A 22,233-nucleotide genomic window follows, 5' to 3' on the forward strand; every position below is an offset into this window, starting at 1 on the left:
ACAAATGAAAGAATTAAATGTCTGGCGTTTTTATTAAGAATTGTGCAGTTGTATCAAACCTGGTCTAATCCAGGTCAGTCATAGTCCGAATGTGCAGTTGGTGATTTTCACACTTTATTATTGAAATGTTTCTGTTCTTTGTTTGATCCATGTGTAATTTGTGGTAATGCATGGAGGCTCCTGACTGCTGGTAGATTTATATTCTACTTTTAAATGTTCGCTTTTTTAAATTTCAATTCACGTTGCCATGTTGGTAGTGAATAAACTCAGATAGGCAAGGAGTTTCTTAAAGAGACAGAGGCGAAATTGAAGCATCATATACAGTGTTGCTACAGAGGGAAATTTTTTTTGATATTTGCTGCATTTTCCAAACAATTTTGGGGAGCATAGTTATTTCAGTATGCTATAGAATGGTACTATGTGCCTGAAAAAAACATGATATCCCCCCTTTAATACAAACTCAGTACCACTGATAAGAGCTTTAATCGGACCATAATAAGAAGACCCAACCTGGTCCGACAGAACACAATCCAAACCTGAATGAAGTTGATGTCTCTTTAAGCCTGAATCGCTTTCAACTCGACACATACATGCGTGTGCAGCAATGATCCGATTTGAGTTGCTTTAATATGAGTTTTATTTACTAGTCCCTCATTCTGCATACAACTATAAACATGACAAGCAGCTTCATGCTTGATACCACACATTATCTGAACTCGGCCCGAGTCCATGGTAAAACAATCAAAATTAAGCCCAAATCCAACCCGGCCAGTGGATCAGGCCGAGTTTGGGCAAATTATTCAAGCTGTACCACTGACACAACTGTTTGTTGTGTCACTGTTTGACTTGTACGTGAATCAACACCTTGTGAATGGGTTTTAATAAAACTTGTTTTGTGTTTCATCAGGTGACTCTAATTCATCCCAGTGAGGCCATCACAGTGCTGAGAAGGCTGAACAATGAAAGCCTTGATAGAGTTTTTTTCCGTAGTGTATTCCGCTCAGGCTCAGTCACAGAAACTTCCATGTGCAATGTATGCCTGCGTCCAACAAACATGCCAGTGTGCAATTACACTGATATCCGCACAGGTGAGCCCTGGTTCTGCCTAAAGCCCAAGAGCCTGAGCTGTAATGCCAGGATTATTCACTCAATGGGTGGATATCTTCCTGCCCTTAAACCTCTGGAGGACAAGCTTTTTAGGTGAGTAAAATTTTTTTTTTCTGCCTATGGCATGTGTGTAATAGTAGAATGCTGAGATTCTATGCATATGTCTTCCTGCAGTGCGTTTAGTCCAGCCACTATTACATAACTGAGGTGGTTACAATTAATTTAGGTTATGCTTAAATGGCAAACAATACAAATGGACACACAAGGTTAGCATGTGGCTTGCTATAAATAAAGATTTCAATTTTAAACCTCTGTGATAGGATAGTGCCTGATGACAACTGGGAATGGCACCAGCAGACCTCCGTCCTAAGAGGGAGCAAGGGGGTCAGGAAATTGATAGATGGGCTTTAAGCCTTGATAAAAGAAAGGGGCAACATATAAAAAAAAAAAAAAAACTCTTCCTCACCCTCCGCGGTGGTCTCTTTTTTTTCCTCCAAGCTCAGGTCCTCTACCAGAGGCCTGGGAGCTTGAGGGTTCTGCGCAGTATCTTTGCTGTTCCTAGAACTGCACTTTTCTGGACCGAGATGTCTGATGTATTTCCTGGGATCTGCTGGAGCCACTCCTCCAGTTTAGGGGTCACTGCCCTGAGTGCCCCAATGACCACGGGCACCACTGATGCCTTCACCCTCCAGGTTTTCTCCAACTCTTCTCTGAGCCCCTGGTATTTCTCGTGTTCCTTTTTCCTGATGTTGAAGTAAGTTGCTTGGTATTGCTATGTCGACCATAGCAATATATATATATATATATATATATATGTGTGTGTGTTAGGGTTGTCACTTTAACGTGTTCATTGCAATTAATTAATTACAGAAAAAGCCTATAGCACAAATAGCGTGAAACCTTTCTAATTGCACGCGTTCCCGGTATGCCCATCATACTGATGCACCGGCTACAATGGTAGGACCTGAGGAGAAGTCTTTGTGCGCAATAAATTAAGTTAATTAAAAAAAAAAACACTCACGCACACACACACACCAAATGGAAAACTAAAGCCCAGTTGTGTGAAAATTGTGCAAGAAAGTGTTTGTGGATAAGCGGAGGTCTTCTTTATCCAGCCTTTCAGCAGAGATTGTCCACCTCAATGCTAACTATGTAGCAGCTAGCACAGACAGCGGCCCTATGGACACTACAATTTCCAGATGCTTGAAGGTGCCATGTTCATCTGTTCAACAATTCCACGCAAGCATAAACATCATGGGAATGTCCAGCCATCACACAGCTCAGGAAGGAGACGGGCTCTGAGATCCAGAGAATAACGTGTTTTGGTCTGAAATGTGCAAATCAACCCCAGAACAAAAGCTAAAGACCTTGTGAAGATGCTGGCTGAAGCTGGTAAGAAAGTGTCATTATCCACAGTGAAACTAGTCCTGCACCGATATGGGCTGAAAGGCTACTCAGCGAGGAAGAAGCCATTACTCCTAAAGAAACATAAAAAAGGCAGATAACAGTTTGCAAAAAGACACCAAGACAAAGACCTTAACTTCTGGAGACATGTCCTGTGGTCTGATGAAACTAAAATGGAGCTGTTTGGCCATAATGACCACTGTTACATTTGGAGGAAAAAGACCAGAGAACACCATACCAACTATAAAGCACGGAGGTGGCAGCATCATGTTGTGGGGTTGTTTTGCTGCAGCAGGAACTGGTGCAGCAAAAATAGCCAAAATAGTTCAGAAGTGGCTTGAGGACAACAAAGTCATTGGCCACTTTGATCCACAGAGCAGAAGAGATAGGAACTAATCACCGGTAAATAAAGCCCAGTAAAACTCCAGAAAACAATCACCAGGAATAAAAATTTGCTCCCTCGTAAAGATAGTAGCTCTAACAACTGGTAAAATGATAAACTTGGTGATATTACAGCCTGTACATGCAGTACGGGGACGCATTTACTCCGGGTACGAGTGCCAGCCGTCCGGTGAAGCCTGACCCATTTACCAAGGTCCGTGTGTGTCTCTGTAAAAGTCCCCATGTTTATGCTTCCGTCCATCCACTCTTTTCATCATATCTTGTCTTTTAAGGCTCTTATTAAATAGTCTCGGCTGGAGAATTAAAATCGGAATAAACCAGCCACTTAATTCGGAATTAAATAAGCATTTGGAATTAAGTGTTTCTATGGTCAGTTTATAGAGGAATTAACTTTTATTCTGCTTTAAAAATGAATTAAACCTCCCATGTAAACTTAGCCAATGTGTGAGTGGCCATCACAAAGCCCTGATCTGAATCCCATGGAAATTTGTGGGGAGATCTGAAAAGGCAAGTGCGAGTGAGGCAACGACAAATCTAACTCAGTTACACCAGTTCTGTCCAGTGGACAGAAAGAGAAGAACAGGATAGAGAGATAGAACATCAGAGTGTCCCAGACTAGTTGAGCCGTGAACCACAGATAAAGAATTGCCATCATCAGCTTCACGACACCTGAAACAGAAAAAAGAGAAAAGGGCGAGGAGAAGACACAAACTGCAGAAAAACATGATACAGTTTTATCAGATCTGCCTACATGGAAAAACCTGGGGCCTCATGTACAAAGACTTCAGTGAAAAATGGTGTGAAAAAAAGGTCTCAATCCAGAGACAGGTGTACGCGCGTAAAAATTCAGATCTTTAAATCTGTGCGTAGGACTAGATCCATGCACCGATCCTTTGAATATTTAAATCGGCATGGATGTGAGCTCACAAATGTTCATGCCCACATTTACATATGCAAATCATATTGAAATATCAGCATCCAGATTCCCCTCAGCGTGATAAGAAAAGGCTGCACTCTCACCACCAGTACAGAAAAGAAAAGATATTTTTTAAACATTATTAGACCAACAGTAACATGTATGATGGAAGTCTATAAGTGAAGTCCTATTCCCAATACGTCTATCAACAACCTCGCTGCCTTCGCCTGATATAAAAAACACTGCTGATCACCTGTAGGAGATCCCAACTCACAGAGTTCTGACAGGTAGTGAACAACATGTGACTCAGGATGTACTCACACTGGTAACCAGGGCCGTTCCTAACCAGCTCTGTACATGTGTGAAACCATGGGGGGCCATTGTCTGGCCTGCGTAGGTGTGAACTGCACCACAGGGGGGTTAACGGCCCGATGGTCCTGCTAGAAGAGGTGGTCCAAACACTGTGCTAGACTGGCACGGTTGGCCGCGCATGCGCACACACAACTCGACTCGCGTGCAAAATGTGATGACGTTAGTAACGCTTTACGGCACATAAACATCCACATTCCACAATGATAGCGGTGTCAGAAGTGCTCGTTAGCTGATATATATGAACAACACCACAGAGAACTCATGGAGGAAGAGGACAACATGACCGTCAGGACTTCTCTTTGTTCAGCCGACAGCGGGACAGTAACGGAGTGTAGCAGCTCATCATCAGGTCTATCCGGGTATTTCCGAGGGTATAAATATACATATAAACACATATTACTGGTATATTAACCCATAGAAACCAGAAAATATGGAAATGGGACATTTTACTGCTGCTAATGTATAAATAATATAAATATATATATATATGGTGTTTCAGTGTTCTGGGACACATACTCACTAACTCTGTAGAATGAAAACAAAGTGTATTGTATTAATTTATTCATTTAAATGTAACCATAAACAGAACATCACAAATACAAGCCCAAATAAATGAAATGTCTGAAAGAAAGGTAATAATTTTACAAACAAAAATCAATAAGCCAGAAATAAAGTGCAACCTTTTGCAAAATGTAACATGAACCTTAAAAACAAAACATTTAAACATTGGAAGTACAAGGATGGGAATATTATGACAGCAGAACCTGGAACAAGACTGTAAACTATTTATTTATTTTTAATCTTATTTTATTTCTCTTCTTAGGTCGTGTCGTGTTAGTGAACATGTGATAATACCAATTATCAGTATGTGGAGTTCCTGTTAGTCCTGCACAACTATAATGAATTGATCAGAAATCTACACGTGTCCTGTTCTCATAATACCAGTAATATTTTACACATTTACAGCCGTAAAATGTCCCATTTCCATATTTTTTGGTTTATATGTGTTAATATACCAGTAATGTGTTTATATGCATGTTTATACCCTCAAAATTACCATGGAATTTTGGGTTTTACTCAAACCCCTCATCATCACGTCTCTGCAGAAGAAGACCCTCCACTGCACCTCAGCACTTTAACAACTCACTAATTTAATAATTTAAATAAACTATTTCTACCTTTGTTTTTCTGTTTACATGTCGTTTGCTTTGTATTTAACAAAATAGTTTCTGTAACAGTTAAATCTACACATTTATACTGTATATAATACACATACAGGATGATGTGTAACAATAATTAATAAAATTAGCTGTAAACACATTTTTTAGAAATAAATATAAAGTTATGATGTGAACAGAAAGAAAGGAAGACGAGTCAGATAATTATAAACTTTAGAATATAATACAATCATAACTAAAGTATTTTTATACAAAGACTTAAAAACAATCTGAAATTAGTGCTGACTCAGTAAATCACCTTTATTATGCATTATAACAATCTGTTCCTTAAGTCTGTAAATTATTGAAACAATTAAAAACATCTCCTAAAAAATAAAATTACAGAAAATGAAATAATCATTTAATATACATTTCAATAAATAAGTGCATCCCATTCTGTCTGTTGTCTGTAGAAGTGATGGGTCTAGACCTGATGATGAAACTAGGATCAGCTCATGGTTTTAATGTCCAGGGAGGGGCGTGGCCACTCTGTATGGACTTAAAGAAGAAGAAATAAAAGAAGAGTTAGATAATGTCATGTTCATCAAAAGGAAAACTGAAAGTGATGGAGATAAATATGATCAGATGGACACAGACACACAAAGTTTAAACAAACACACAAATATTCTGTCCTAAACTGTCTCACACATTAAAATCATCTATTTACACTTATATTAATGTACACAAAGACTAGCTCCACAAAATCAGAACATTTATTGATCTATAAATTAAACTGATCTTACCTTTATAGGCTCAGTTTCCTCCTTTGTTTTTAAATCCATTTGAACCTCCATTCATGGTGGTTTTTATCATCAGAGAGTCTTTCATTTTTAATAAATCCACCGTTATTTGGTCTGTTTTAATCTTTCTTTCTCACTCACTTGGTTCTCTCTGTTCCTTGTGTCGATTTCATCAAAACAAAGCAGCATCTTTAATGTTTCTGTTACGTGTGAGTAAAATTACCACAATGTACCGACACTGGCTGTAAAGAGCAACTTCTTATCTTTCATAAACTGGTGGAATTTCTCCAATAGAACAAATATGAGCAGAGTTACAGTCATTTAAATTAACGTGATGCGTTCAGGGGCCCTGGGAAACCCAGTCCGTGAAAAGAGCACGTGTCTGGGTAAATCTTGGTTTATAGTTACCCTACGCAACAGAAAATATGAAATTAACAGAATGTACCGTCAACAACAAACCCAGAGTCGCTTAATGGTGACGTAACGCCATACGTGTGTCATAAATTAACGTGATGATGTGTTTCTCTGTGGGAACCGAGTTGAGCTGGTGATCACGTCCGTTCTACCGTGTCAGGGAGGGGGGACAGGGAGGGAGGGGGGGATTCCTGCTGTGAGCTTGGAACGGCCCCAGTTACCAGTGTGAGTTCACCCTCAGATTAGACATAAAAAATGCACTGTAAAAAATGTGTAAATGATACAACAGCAGCTCAGAGGTTCATGTGTTAATGTATTGTATTATTTTAGTAGTGTGCCAAATAAATCCTTAGAATCTAAAGCATCAACTAGCCCTGGTAAATCCTCGGAAACATACAGTCATTAAGGAAGAAAATCGATGAGCTTCAAGCGTGTGTTAAGTACACGACAGAATATAAAAATGCCTGTGTGATCGCGCTGACAGAGACTTGGCTTACAGAGCGCGATCTGAGCCGGAACTATGAAATCGATGGCTTTGTCCAGCCTATTTGGCTGGACCATGACGTACAGCTGACTGGCAAATCACAGGGAGGGGGCGTGTGCTTGTATTTAATTCGCACTGGTGTACAACTGTCATAGTTAGGGAAGCTATTTGCGGCCTCGACATTAAGCTTTTGTCAGTTTCTCTGTGCCCCTTTTATCTTCCACTAGAAATCCCATAAATATTTATGACATTGACCCAAGAGCTAACATGGTGAATGCAACATTCACAATTGTCAAACTTATGCATAGTTTGCAAAGCATTTCCCCTGATGCTCCAAATTTTATACTTGGTGATGATAATTATTGTTGCCTTAAGAGGCCTATTGCTCATTTTTACCAGTATGTTAAATGCCCTACAAGGTATGGTAAAGTGCTGGTTATGTGCTATGCCCTGACTTAGTGTTGTTTGGTGCATGATAAGAGTACATGAACAAAAGCTAATAAGCAATAAAAAAAACAACTAATGAAGTTAGAATTTATATGGTTGAAATGAAAAAAAAAAAAAAAAAAACATTCAGTTTGCTTCTTCTCCAACATAATAAACCAAAAAGGATCAAATACAATAAACAGGAACTGATTCCTTGTGAAAACTATATTTGTATGTATTTTCTGGGTGATGTCACTGGTGTTTTATGGGATTGGATGTGATCCCTCCCTTTGGCTTTGTCCCCTGGGGTGCACCTTCACCGGGGAGGTCACTGATGTGGTGGGCCGGGTCGGGCTCCCTCCGAGGTTCACTTGAGGCGACCTTGTGGGCCGGTGTATGGCATGTGCAGCATCAGTGGGCAATACTATAGGGCCTCGCCCGTGCCGGGGCCTCTCTTAGGGTTGCGCTGGTTGGCGTGTGGGGGTGCGGCCTGTGGCTTCTGGCCTGGCTGATCCGCTATTTTTTAAGGCATTTCAGAATAGCAGGAGGATGCCCTTCTATGTCTTTTTGTTTGAAAAAGTAGAATGTAACATCATCTTAGACTATGGATCGATTTGGCAGAAACAATCAGAATGTCCTCTTCAACCGCAAAAATCATCTCTTCCATCCACTTCCTCAGACTTACAATGGTACAGTGCTGTTTAAAACAGACAAGTATTGTCATCCATTATTAACGCCAGTGTAGGAAACAAACCACATCAAGCGTAAAGCCTCCCCCTTTGCTAGCAAGAATTAACCAAGGAGCCTGTCTTTGTGTTATCATCGAACTGTTTACACACAACTGCCCCCGTAACTCTGAGATGCAGGACTAACCCCACTATGTGGTCTTTGAACTTCTTACCGGAGCCGCTAAGACTGAACCAGCTATGTGAAGTACTCAGTATGAACCCGTCTTTTACGACTCCCCTTCCGGCCAAACAAAAGGACCAGAGAATCCAAGGACAGTTTTCCCTTATATTACCTCCCTGCGACATTTATGATCAAAGAAGAACATCCCTCTTCTCCCCCTTTTTAAAACAGATACTGTGGGATGCTATAAGTTCAAAGAACGGTCCCAATGCCCTTTGACCCCCTGTGGTGAGATATCACAGGAAGACGCTTACCAGACCTTCACTGAGAGGTCTCCTAGTGAAGAAAGGAGAACAAAGAAATTGTATTATGTTTGAAAAGTTAGAAATGAGAACAACGAACATGTGTTTGACTGAAAAATTACAAATGAAAACATTGTTGTGGAATGATTTCTACAGAAATTGAAATTGCAAATATTGTCTGTTCGATCACACTCGTTTCATGTAACGCAATAACCAACAGAATGCTATTTTAAAGTGTTTATCATTTAAAAGTGCTTAAAAATACCAGAAAACATCACAAAAGTTAGTTTGAGGTATTTACTGCGATCATATAGTTAAGAGGAGGCATAACATGATTTTTGACAATTATGTTTATGAATAATTACAAGCAAAATGCATTAATTAGTTCCTAAAGTGATTCGAGGATATTTTCCAGTCATGTTTGGTATCAAACTCTTTCGTAATACTTGATATTTCAGGATATGATGTTGAAAAGATGTTTTGAAATATGTGGAATTAATTATTAGGCATTCTTTTATGTTTAGAATCATCCCTTGTTGTCTGTCTCTGTCTTACACTTACACACACCCAAGACACACCCACAAGCTGAAAGCAGAGACATTGACCAATCACCGACATGATCACAGAAGGATCCACCCAGACGCCTCCTCCAAAAGGCGTCGCCAAACGCCCTTTAAAAAAAGACGCGCGACCAGAAACAACAGTTTTGGACGCGGGCGTTCATGCTCACCCGTCTTCCCTCATGTTTCCAGTCTTTCATTTCATTTTTATTTTTAGTTGAAACAGTTAGATTTTGTAATCAACAGCTGCTTGGTTCGGACGAATTCCGCACCCAGTGACGTGCGTAACAGCCGTAAGGAAGCCCGGCCCGCGACCCTTGGGGTTAGCCAAGAGCCATTATCGAAGCCAGCTGCGAAGGCCTAACCGCCCGGATCGGCTGAAGGGGCTACACTCTGTTGAACCGAAACAGAACCAACGGTGGCACGTCCTGCTGCATTGCTCAAACAGCACCTCCAGGTCCAACCCTGGCATCTTCAAGGTACAAGAATGAACTCTCATCAGCAACTTTCATCTACAATAGATCACATACATATTTCCATAACTACAAACTTACACGCATTAACAACATGCTACACACACAGTACATCTCATTCACGTTTGTTCGTCTCCCCCTTGTCCGTCCTCCTCTCTTTGTTATGAGCTCTCTTTATTTTATTCTTTGATTTTATGATTTTATTATTGAATATGTATCCTGCATTTTTATTCAATATTTAGTAGATTAGCATCCTTCTAGATTAGTAATTTCACTTTATTACGTATAATCCTCACCTTTATTAGCCTAGAAATGCATTTTATCATGATTTAATTATCCCATTTCAATTGATATTTTGACTGTGCTAATTGTTGACTTTTGAATAAAAGGTTAAACATAATATTTGATTCTGATTCATTAAAGCTGTGATGATGGTGTAGATGTCTGGTAGAATTCACTTTTCCCTGGTTTCACACTGATGAGTTTAGTCTAAAAACTTAGACATATTTCTCCTGTTAAAAGGAGTGGCACCCCGCAAATTTGAAGTAATATTAATAATCATAATTAATATTCTTAGTTATATAACCCATTAATAATAACTCATCTCATCTTCCTACATAATTTCTGGCACCCCAGATGGGACCAGCTGAAGCCATGAACACAGCGTTAATGAATAATCATTGGAATCAAAAGCCGGTCTAAAAACTGAACACTCATGTTGCCAGATTGGTTCGGAAGCCGCTGCGCCCCGACCAATGTTGTATTCTAAGCAAAGCCGCCGCGCTAATGCTTAGAAACTGAATAAATAAGACCGCCGTGTCTCTGTGTTTAAAGCGCTAATGTTATGAAAGGCCGCCGCGCCAAAAGAAAAAGTTAAAATTAATCACTGCGCCGTCAGTGACTGTGACGTCAGAGGTAAACAGTAAGTTGCCAGAACCGGGAAAATCCCGTATAAAAGGAAAAGATACGCAGACAGTGCAAACTAGGACTTTGCTACCCCGAAGAGCTCTGAAACTCTGGTATCTGCCGACGCAAACAAAGAGTAAGTCGTCTGAATCTTCCGTTCCTTAAAACGGACAAGCTATCGTTGTATTAGCTCATGTTAGCTCATTGTGGTTGGAACACGTGGGTAACGCTCCGGAAACCGGAAGCAAGTGTGTCAAGCCACCGCTCATACACAAAGACAGGCCTTCCTGTCCCTTTTTGAGACGCGACTGCCCCTCGTGGCGAGCTCGCGAATAACAGGCTAACGAGAGCCTCAGCATAGCAGCAGCAGCCTGCTACTAAGCGGTTAGCATCAAGCTAACCTATCGTGCCCAGTGAGACTTTAAACACATCTAAGTTACAGCGTGTCTTTAGACACGTTTGGCTTGACAACTGTGCAGCGATACAGCTGTCTTTACCGTCACTTTGCTGAAATCGGGTGGTTTTAAATGTGCTCGATCTGATTTTGTCATCTCTCAGAAACGCAAGCACACGCACGCACGCGCACACACACAAGGCTCATAACTAAACGGAAGTTAAGCCATTAAAAGGGTAATCTTATTAAAACTAAGGTAACTCATTTAAATACAAGTGACGCACTAAAATCAAGGTTTAACAAGATTTAAACCAATTTGAAAAATAATTAAACTAAGACAGTTTAAATAAATAAACTAATCATTAAAGTAAAATACACATTTTACTAAATGATTAATCCAGTGTGATTAAAATTAAATCAATTTGATTAAAAACAATTAAATTGAATAGGAAGTTAATTAAATGAAAGCAACTAATTTAAGAAGGATTTATTAATTAAAATAAGTTTAATAAAAGCTAAACCAGTTTTAATTAAGGTAATTAAATTCAATACAACCGAATTTAAACACAAACCATTCTTAAAAATCAACCTAAAGAAAATTACAACCGAAATAACAACTGATAAATTAAAACAGAATTTAATTAATTAAAAATAACATTTATTGATTACAATAAATTCATTAGAATTTGAATTTAATTTCAAAAAAAAAAAAAAAAACAAATTTTTTTTTTTTTTTCTCTTTCTCTTTTTCTTTTTCCAATTGATTGATCACCTGATTAATCTAAGGAAACTGAATCAAGGTAAAGCTAATTTAAACTAAAGTTTAAATTAATTGAGGAAAACATTTATTGATTAAAATAAATTCAATAAGATTTGAATTTAATTTCAATAAAACATTTTGTTTTTAGTTGATTAAAATTACCTGTTGATTAATTCAACGAAATTGAATTAAAGTAAAGTTAATTTAAATAAAAGTCTTAAATCAGTAAGGACAAGCCTTAAATGAGTAAGAACAATTGTTAAACAAACCACACCAAACTTTTTCAAGTTTACCACTCAGTTTTTATTTACCAAACAGTGAATTGCTAAGAACAAACAAAATAAGATAAAACAATTCACTACCATTGTAATTTTTGAACTTTATTTGAAAAATTAGTTGAAATTTTGAAATTCTTTAGAGTTCTTCGTACGATTTTGATCCACAACAAATCAACATGTCTATCTCCTCAGAAGACCATCCAGCCGAGAACTTAGAATTCCTCCTCACAGAAATTTTAGGGGACGGAAAATCCACAATTGATGCCAAAATCCGAGAATCTCCCCCTCAAGAATTAGGAGACCTTTTGGCCGATTGCGTCACTGCAGCCGTTTACAAAAAACTGAAAGATAAAGAGCTGGTTAAACAGCTTGGCTGTGTAATATCAGTATTCTCCGCCCAGTTAAAATACGAACAGAATCGGGTTAAAACCCTCGAGAGCAAACAAGACGCTCAACTCAAAGCCATCGAGGAACGCGAAGCCCGCTGCGTGAACCTCACGGTCCAGTATGAAGAAACACGTGAAGAAAATGGACTGCGCCAAATGCGTGTGACTTACCTAGAAGAAGCGGAAGATCAGGTTAATCAATTAATCACTGAGAATAAAGAATTAGAAAAATCCAAAGTGCTACTCGGTGATAAAATACGCGTTCTCGAACATGATTTCGACACCACCACCCGGGAATTAGACGCACAACTACACGAGTCAAATGATGGGAAGAAACTCCTCCTTGAGGCAGAAGGGGCGATCAAAGCCTCAAAAGCCAAAACTAAACTGCTCTCTAGAGAATTAGACGCAGAACAAGAGAGGGTTAATGACTTATTACAACAAGTAGCTGACGGTAAAGTAGCTACTGCTAAGGTTCAATGACAATTGAACCTCACCAGGAGAGAGCTCCTAGACGCAAGACGTGAGCTCGGGCAAGCTCTCTCATCATTGTCAATGTCGGAGGCCGATGGCGATCCTGACTCCGACGGTGAAGACGCAACTCGACAAGTCCTGCGCACCGCCGACCCACCGGTACGTCCGCGTCGCTTAAGGAGACCCCGGGATGCCTCCGCGGACCCTCCTATTGACGGCGGACCGACGCCCGCCAGGCCCCCGAATAGCAATCGACCGTCCAACCGCGACCTGGATAAAATCGCCAGAAACATTCCGAGATTCGAACCAAAGTTCGACGAACCCCAAAATGCTAGAGCATTTTTGAGAGACATTGATTTTTATCTAAAAAGTTATCCAATGGCTAATGTTGAAGATAAAATCTACCTAATCAAAGCAACCTCGAGCAGGCTTGTTAATGATTTCATTGAACGTCAACTACCTCAGGTCAGAAATGATTACACAACACTGTGCCGCCTCCTGGTGGATGAATTTTCTGACGCACTTCACCAAACAGGTTTCGACTATGCCCACACCGTTAAACAGGGGAAAAACGAATCACCCCAACAATATTACCACACCTTGCTACAGGCATACTTTGGTAATCGCAACGACCCAGGTATGGAGGAAGAAGAGCAGTTCAAACAACTGTTCCTCAGAAACCTTCACCACAGCACGAGCACCCATCTCGGCGTCGCGGCAGATCCCTATACCATGTCCAGTAAGAAACTTCGCGATCTTGCAATCAGAGGCTTCCTCTTGTACAAACAAAATTCGGCAAAATCCACACCTCGCGAAATGTTCCCGATAAAGAATAACTCTCACTCGCTGCAATTGGAAGGCACAAAAAGGACACCCGACAGTCCTCAAATGCCTCCACCGCAAGCACCACAGACCCCTCCGCGGTACAACCAGCAACCGTACCATGGAATAAAGCCAAAACGATACCAAGATAACACCGATTATCGAGATTATGCACCAAAACAAAACTTTCGGCACCAAAATTCCCGCCCTAACTCACACCACCAAGATCGCCGACCGCGACCACCGTGGTATGATTACAACCGTTCTGACCAGTGGAGAAGACACGACAACGACCGCCGAACACCTCCACCCAGAAACGAACACTCAAAACCTCGGTATCACAAAAATAACCAAAGGTCATACGACCAGCAGCCAAACAGATCAAGATCAGACGATGAATCTAATGAAATAGAAAGTTTAGAAATTAGGTTATCTAACCAAATCACTAAAGAAATGGCATCCATCAGGAAAATGTTCGAACAAATGATAGATGACAAAACCAATGATAAACCAAAACAATCAAAACGAAAAAATGACGATGATTCGCCTCGTGCTGTCTTGCTGGTGCAAACACATGCACCAAACCACCATTTTTCCAATGGACATCAGTCCATTGAAGGTGAACCACCAATTCACCAACTCTTGTGCAACCTCTACGAAAGAGGAATCGCCCGAAAGTTTTACATTTCAGCCACTTTTGAAGGTGTGTTTACCAATGAAGCCTTACTCGACACTGGAGCAGACATATCCCTCATGTCCGCCCAACTGTTCAATGAGCTGCGCAGCCTAGCCAAGGAGACCAACCTAAGGTTGATACTCCAAGACTGCCACATTGACATTGAACCTTATGGCGACAACGCCACCGTTATCACGAAGAAGGCTCTCGTACAAGTCACCATAGGTCAGCTGACTCTGGTGCACCCGTTTTACGTCTCAGACCACAACCAGATTCCTCTTCTCATAGGTATCGATCTGCTCAACCGATTTGAGCCCCTGATCGACTTTCAAAACCTGAAAATCTGGGCACAAGTCAGGCAGCCACTGCCGCTGCAGCATGACTCACCCGACGGAGTTCAGTGCTATCAACTGAACCACTCTCGGGCTCTAAAGGAAACCCCCAGCCGGTCTCCGGCCCAAATGCGTCCGGCTACTAAAACCGTAGACCGTACTCTAACGACCAAAAGTACCTCCCTGTGCGCGTTAACCAACAACCCCCTTGCTACCGATGGTCTTGCGTTTCAGAACCGACACATCAACGATGCTCTCGCCAAACAGGGAGCGCTATCAGGGACATCCTGGTCCTTTGACCCCACCCAGCTCGCTGAGCCCCACCCGTTATCAGTGAATTCGATTACGCGCTCTCGTGCGGCTGCCGAAACCATCGCCCCATCGTCTTCGCAGGTCATCGCACCGATAAAACCCGCTTTCATCGACAATGACCCAATAACGTTAAAAGTCTCCTCGGACTTTGCCTCCACATCCAGCCATCTGTTCGCTGCCCGTCGCTCATTACAGATAGTCAAGGGCACCTTGGTCCATGTTTCTGCAGACTCCCAAACGCATGCGTTTGTCGTCCCACAGAACCAACGGGGGGTGATACTGGCACATGCCCATGACGCACCCTGCGCCGGACACAGAGGAGTCATGGCCACAATGACAGCCCTGCAACAGATTGCATACTGGCCACACATGAAAAAAGACGTAACAGACTACATAAAAGAATGTCTAGTCTGTTGTCAGTTTCAACCATCAAACCCAATACACCGAGCGCCTCTACAAAAGAGAGGAATCACTTTTCCTTGGTCTGACCTCCAAATCGACTGGGTCGGACCCCTAACCAAGTCCACCAGAGGAAACAAATATTTCCTCACAGTGACATGCGCGTTCACAAAATGGGTCGAGTGTCTACCTGCACCAAAAGATACTGCAATGATGACAGCGTTTCTGCTCGTCAACCACGTCTTTTCAAGGTTCGGCTTACCGACCCGCATCAGCTCTGACAGAGGAACTCATTTCACCGCTGACACAATGAAACAGCTCTGGCAAATCCTTGGGGTCAAAGCCAACTTTCACATTAGCTACCATCCCCAGTCCTCTGGACAAGTGGAACGATCCAATCGCACGGTGGTAGAAATCTTAAAAAAATATGTCTCCGCCAACCAAAAAGACTGGGATGTCAAACTTCCCTTAGTCTTAATGGCAATCAGGGCAACGCCCAGTAAATCAACCGGCATCCCACCTTTTGAAATGATGACGGGCAGACAAATGACTCTACCCACACACCTTCTGTACCAACCAGGACAAGCTAACATCGCTACCGCTTACACCACTCACCAATACATGACCGATCTTGAGAACCACCTCCGAGCTACGTTCGCGTTCGCTCAAAAACATCTCAAAGAGAGTGCGAAGGGCCGTAAAACCTACTACGACCAAAAAGCCTCACAAGAGGAACTACAGGTGGGAGACCGCGTCTGGTATTATAGCTTTGCTCCGCCCGCCGGCAAAAATGACCACCATGCAACCAAACTGGTGAAGAAATTTCTGCCTAAATGGACAGGACCCTACCTGGTCACCGATAAACTGTCTCCAGTGGTGTACCAAATAAAAATTCCGAGCACAAAAACCGAACCAAAGCTCAAATGGGTCCACCGAAACCAGATTAAGCTACACCAAAACCAACAAACAAGCCGCCAATCGCAAGCGAAATAGACCGCCCTGTGCAGTGACCCGGCCTGTTAACGTACAAATGCTCATCTCTAATTACTCCTGTCTCTCACCTAGAATGATGTGGCTGCCGATCCTCCTGGTTCTGGGCCTAAACACCCCCCTCTCTACATCGGACCTGATAGAACCTGGTCCCAGAGCAGGCATCGTCCTGAAAGAACAGCCAGGACTTCTCATCACGAATTGCCGTATACACAGCCAGAAGGTGTTCGTCAGATTCAACCCAAAAGAGGTATTCCGCAAGTTGTGGTCCCAGAAACCCGAGACAGCCAAGCTTGTCGACTGGGCAGCAACTAAATGGCCCAATGCAGTCCTCGAACATACGGAGGCAGACCTTACTCACATGTTATCCCAACTCGAGAAATTTACCATCACACAAGCCGAGTTTTCTAACATCCACACTAGAGAGAAACGTTTTGTCGGAGCCTTACTAATGGCCGCCTCTGCGTTAGGCTCGATTTTTAGTGTAGGAATGTCCACGGTAAATGCGGTGAGCATAGCGACAATAAAACGCCAGGTCAAGGAAGTCAAAGCAGAGATACCAGCTTTACAACGTCAAGTAGACCAACAGCAGAAAACCTTAGAGGTTATTGGCAAAACCCTTAAAAACACCATTACAGTCCTCAACACCCAATCGGTGGCCCTGAACAAAACTATCAACACGATAAACCACCTGGTTAGCATAATGCAAGTAGATTACTTTCTCAACCAAATTATCACGCAACTAACGGAAGACCTATTACGAGAAGTTACCAACTCAGTCGAGAACCTAGCTCTCGGTAGAATTCCCCCATATCTTGTACCATTATCGCTAGTACAAAACATCCTAACAACCGCTACCAGGGATCGAGTCACTCCAATACAGGCACACCTAGCCTACACCCTGGGCAGCGCCATTCCCTTACACGTAAACCCTGAAAGCCGAGAGATAGCTTTCCTAATTAGCCTACCCGTTGTCGCATCCGATAACGTCTACCGCCTCAAAGACGTCGTTAACGTAGGAACTTGGAACGAAGACACTCACGTGCAGGTTGAAACGCCTTCGATCATTGCGTATCATGACGACAATCAGGACCTATACTTAGCTCCTAATTTACGCATGTGTACTCGCACCAAAGACATCCACTATCTCTGTCCAAGTAAACCTTTCATTCGGGACAACACTAACGGTATCTGTGGTCTCCAACCCATGAACCCCGATAACCAATGTTCTGCAGCAATAACCACCCGAACTCAAGTAACCACGACCCAAGCTGAAATAGTGGGCCATCGCTGGTTGGTTCATAGTCCTGCCAAATTTGCTACTCTGTCTTACGACCAGCATGACACAAACACTCGCGTATCCCTCATCAACCAAGTCATGTGGATTACGGTACCTGAGAATGCCATCCTACACATTGACGACCTCGCCTTGTTCCATTTACCTCCCGAGCAATATCAAACAGACATCGAAATGCCGGATTTCTTTAAAGACCTATCTCTAGAAATCAGCCCACAAACTTTAACCCAGATCCAATATGAAGGGACTAAAATTATCGACATCACCCCTCTCGATAATGTCCTTAAGGAACTAAAATCTACTACAAAAACTCCTAACCAACCTCTAATGTACACCTGGTCTACCCCAGACACCTCCCTAGCTATGGTAATTATTCTCAGTTACATAGTTTTCTTTGGCGTTGCCACCTTGTCCTTTAGACGCACCAAAAATTTACAAGACCAAATAAATCGTTGCTCCGATCGCCTATTTAAACGCAAACAAAACAGATTCAAGAGTCCCGCCGAGGACACACCCGAGGGTCAGGACTTAACCGTGCTGGTTGATCCGTAAACTTCCAATCAGCCATCCCATTGATCAGGCCCCAAACATTAGCATATCTAACACCCTGCTACCGAGACCACAACGCGTCTCATTATATAGGCACAGGCCAAATTTAGCCAGAGCAAAAGAAAGCCCTTCTTTTGCTCTCATTTAGTTTAAGATCCCTTAGGGACTTCTTTTGTGTGTTTAGATTTGATTCTTTTATACCCTGCATGCTTTGTCTTTGTCTTATTGATGTGCACCAGGAGTAACTGACCGATACCACGCTATCTATGTGTTATGTGTACACATTTATGTTACCCCATCCTGCTGATCCCAAATTACATGTTCGCACCGAGCATTGTTGAGGGACGCATAGCAACATATAGTACACACACCTAGTCTGCCTCCTGGTCTACGGGTGCCCACTGCCAAGCGGCACCTCAGAATCGACTCCATGGTCGCCCAACTCCTACCTCCATGGCCCACGGGCATTAACACCAGGCAATGCTCCAACGCCAGCCACCAGGGGCTCCAGGCTTCAACCTCCGGGGCTCCAGCCTCAAACCTCCGGGGCTCCAGCCTTCAACCTCCAGGGGCTCCAGTCTTCAACCGCCAGGGCTCCAGTCTCCAACCGCCAGGGCTCCAGTCTTCAACCTCCAGGGGCTCCAGTCTTCAACCACCGGGGCTCCAGTCTTCAACCTCCGGGGCTCCAGCCTCAACCACCAAGGGCTCTAGCTTCAACCTCCCAGCGTTGCCTCCAGTATTGACTTCCTGGCAATGCTGCTCATCTCAACGTCAAGGTGAGAGTGATTTCCCTACCCTACAGGGGGAAACACCTCCAAGTTCCAACAAGGACGTTGGACTTTTGTCACTCCTGAACTTTCGTCAGGGTGTGTGAGGACCTCAACACACCTTTACCTGTTTCTAGTTGTCGTCAACTTGAAGGTTCGTTCCCTCTTTTGTTTCCTCAAAAGAACTATTTGATAAGAGCTTCAAAGCATTGAAACCTTATCAACAGGGGGATTATGTAGGAAACAAACCACATCAAGCGTAAAGCCTCCCCCTTTGCTAGCAAGAATTAACCAAGGAGCCTGTCTTTGTGTTATCATCGAACTGTTTACACACAACTGCCCCCGTAACTCTGAGATGCAGGACTAACCCCACTATGTGGTCTTTGAACTTCTTACCGGAGCCGCTAAGACTGAACCAGCTATGTGAAGTACTCAGTATGAACCCGTCTTTTACGACTCCCCTTCCGGCCAAACAAAAGGACCAGAGAATCCAAGGACAGTTTTCCCTTATATTACCTCCCTGCGACATTTATGATCAAAGAAGAACATCCCTCTTCTCCCCCTTTTTAAAACAGATACTGTGGGATGCTATAAGTTCAAAGAACGGTCCCAATGCCCTTTGACCCCCTGTGGTGAGATATCACAGGAAGACGCTTACCAGACCTTCACTGAGAGGTCTCCTAGTGAAGAAAGGAGAACAAAGAAATTGTATTATGTTTGAAAAGTTAGAAATGAGAACAACGAACATGTGTTTGACTGAAAAATTACAAATGAAAACATTGTTGTGGAATGATTTCTACAGAAATTGAAATTGCAAATATTGTCTGTTCGATCACACTCGTTTCATGTAACGCAATAACCAACAGAATGCTATTTTAAAGTGTTTATCATTTAAAAGTGCTTAAAAATACCAGAAAACATCACAAAAGTTAGTTTGAGGTATTTACTGCGATCATATAGTTAAGAGGAGGCATAACATGATTTTTGACAATTATGTTTATGAATAATTACAAGCAAAATGCATTAATTAGTTCCTAAAGTGATTCGAGGATATTTTCCAGTCATGTTTGGTATCAAACTCTTTCGTAATACTTGATATTTCAGGATATGATGTTGAAAAGATGTTTTGAAATATGTGGAATTAATTATTAGGCATTCTTTTATGTTTAGAATCATCCCTTGTCGTCTGTCTCTGTCTTACACTTACACACACCCAAGACACACCCACAAGCTGAAAGCAGAGACATTGACCAATCACCGACATGATCACAGAAGGATCCACCCAGACGCCTCCTCCAAAAGGCGTCGCCAAACGCCCTTTAAAAAAAGACGCGCGACCAGAAACAACAGTTTTGGACGCGGGCGTTCATGCTCACCCGTCTTCCCTCATGTTTCCAGTCTTTCATTTCATTTTTATTTTTAGTTGAAACAGTTAGATTTTGTAATCAACAGCTGCTTGGTTCGGACGAATTCCGCACCCAGTGACGTGCGTAACAGCCGTAAGGAAGCCCGGCCCGCGACCCTTGGGGTTAGCCAAGAGCCATTATCGAAGCCAGCTGCGAAGGCCTAACCGCCCGGATCGGCTGAAGGGGCTACACTCTGTTGAACCGAAACAGAACCAACGGTGGCACGTCCTGCTGCATTGCTCAAACAGCACCTCCAGGTCCAACCCTGGCATCTTCAAGGTACAAGAATGAACTCTCATCAGCAACTTTCATCTACAATAGATCACATACATATTTCCATAACTACAAACTTACACGCATTAACAACATGCTACACACACAGTACATCTCATTCACGTTTGTTCGTCTCCCCCTTGTCCGTCCTCCTCTCTTTGTTATGAGCTCTCTTTATTTTATTCTTTGATTTTATGATTTTATTATTGAATATGTATCCTGCATTTTTATTCAATATTTAGTAGATTAGCATCCTTCTAGATTAGTGATTTCACTTTATTACGTATAATCCTCACTTTTATTAGCCTAGAAATGCATTTTATCATGATTTAATTATCCCATTTCAATTGATATTTTGACTGTGCTAATTGTTGACTTTTGAATAAAAGGTTAAACATAATATTTGATTCCTCTGATTCATTAAAGCTGTGGTTATGGTGTAGATGTCTGGTAGAATTCACTTTTCCCTGGTTTCACATTGATGAGTTTAGTCTAAAAACTTAGACATATTTCTCCTGTTAAAAGGAGTGGCACCCCGCAAATTTGAAGTAATATTAATAATCATAATTAATATTCTTAGTTATATAACCCATTAATAATAACTCATCTCATCTTCCTACACCAGCTTCCATGAACTCATATCCTGCTAGTTGTTTATACCAGTTGCAACCATTCATTGGTGATGTTTTGCTTCTTAAAGCAGACCCATACGTACTCTAGAATTATGTTGCCACTATTGTTTTTAATTATATTACATATGGTTAAATGATGTGATATCCAGCTTCTCCTCAGAACAAACAAGTAAAAAATGTAGCTCTGTTACACTCTTACACTTACAAAATCATGTTCCAAATTAAATGTTTGTTTAATATAGGTTTGGAAATGCTTTTAACTGTTCATTTGATTTTATGTTTTCTTTCAGTAAGGTCAACATGAAAGTCCCTATCCTTGCATCTGGATCATCATATATCACAGTGTTACCAAACACAAAAGGTTTGTAAGAGATTCTGCTTTAAGGTGATGAAGCATCGTTCTTTTTCTTTCTCACCCCCAAATTCCACTGGATGTGTAAGTCCTGCATATCTGCATGCGTAACAGCAATGGAGCTGATAAATGCTTATATTTAGCATTTAAAAATGTGATAATTTATTCCAGTTTTTGTTGACAAAAACTCAAAACTGTTTTTTTTTTTTGTGTTAGTTTTTTAACATTAATTTAGGTCAATAAATTCTTGAAATTGGAATGAAAGTTTAGAAGTTGTATTGAAAGTGTATCCATATGTTAAAAGAGTGTGTGGCTCCTTTAACTCACTCAGTGCCATTGACGAGATAATTCGTCATTTGCGTTTTATCACAGAGATTACTAGAATACACCCTGGCAGAGGTCCCTCATCAATATCTAAACTGTAGGGTGATGTAGTGACCAACTGTGCCCTGAAGGTGGCAGCAGCGCAGATACAAAATACAGTAAACCTGTGAGACAGATAGCAAAATAATAGGTCACATGTAGGTGGTAGCAGCGCACCTTTGGATGCAGAGCTCTGAAG

The 22,233-nt window shown here is 41.7% G+C and overlaps 1 protein-coding gene across 4 annotated transcripts in view; it reads left to right on the plus strand.

The window, feature by feature from the left end:
• Positions 1-22,233, plus strand: part of LOC114468322 (NXPE family member 3-like) — a 64,252-nt gene that overhangs the window by 35,144 nt on the left and 6,875 nt on the right. For 3 of the 4 annotated variants that reach the window (XM_028455149.1, XM_028455150.1, XM_028455151.1), the window contains 2 exons: positions 908-1,200; positions 16,471-19,800. In XM_028455149.1, the coding sequence (XP_028310950.1) occupies positions 908-1,200; positions 16,471-18,244 (2,067 nt within the window). In that variant the 3' untranslated portion in view covers positions 18,245-19,800. Of the gene's footprint in view, positions 1-907; positions 1,201-16,470; positions 19,801-21,609; positions 21,681-22,233 lie in introns of those variants that run through there. The other variant, XM_028455152.1, reaches the window with a different exon arrangement.

The sequence above is a fragment of the Gouania willdenowi genome, chromosome 8 (assembly GCF_900634775.1).
Source record: "Gouania willdenowi chromosome 8, fGouWil2.1, whole genome shotgun sequence".
Classification (NCBI taxonomy): Eukaryota; Metazoa; Chordata; class Actinopteri; order Blenniiformes; family Gobiesocidae; genus Gouania; species Gouania willdenowi.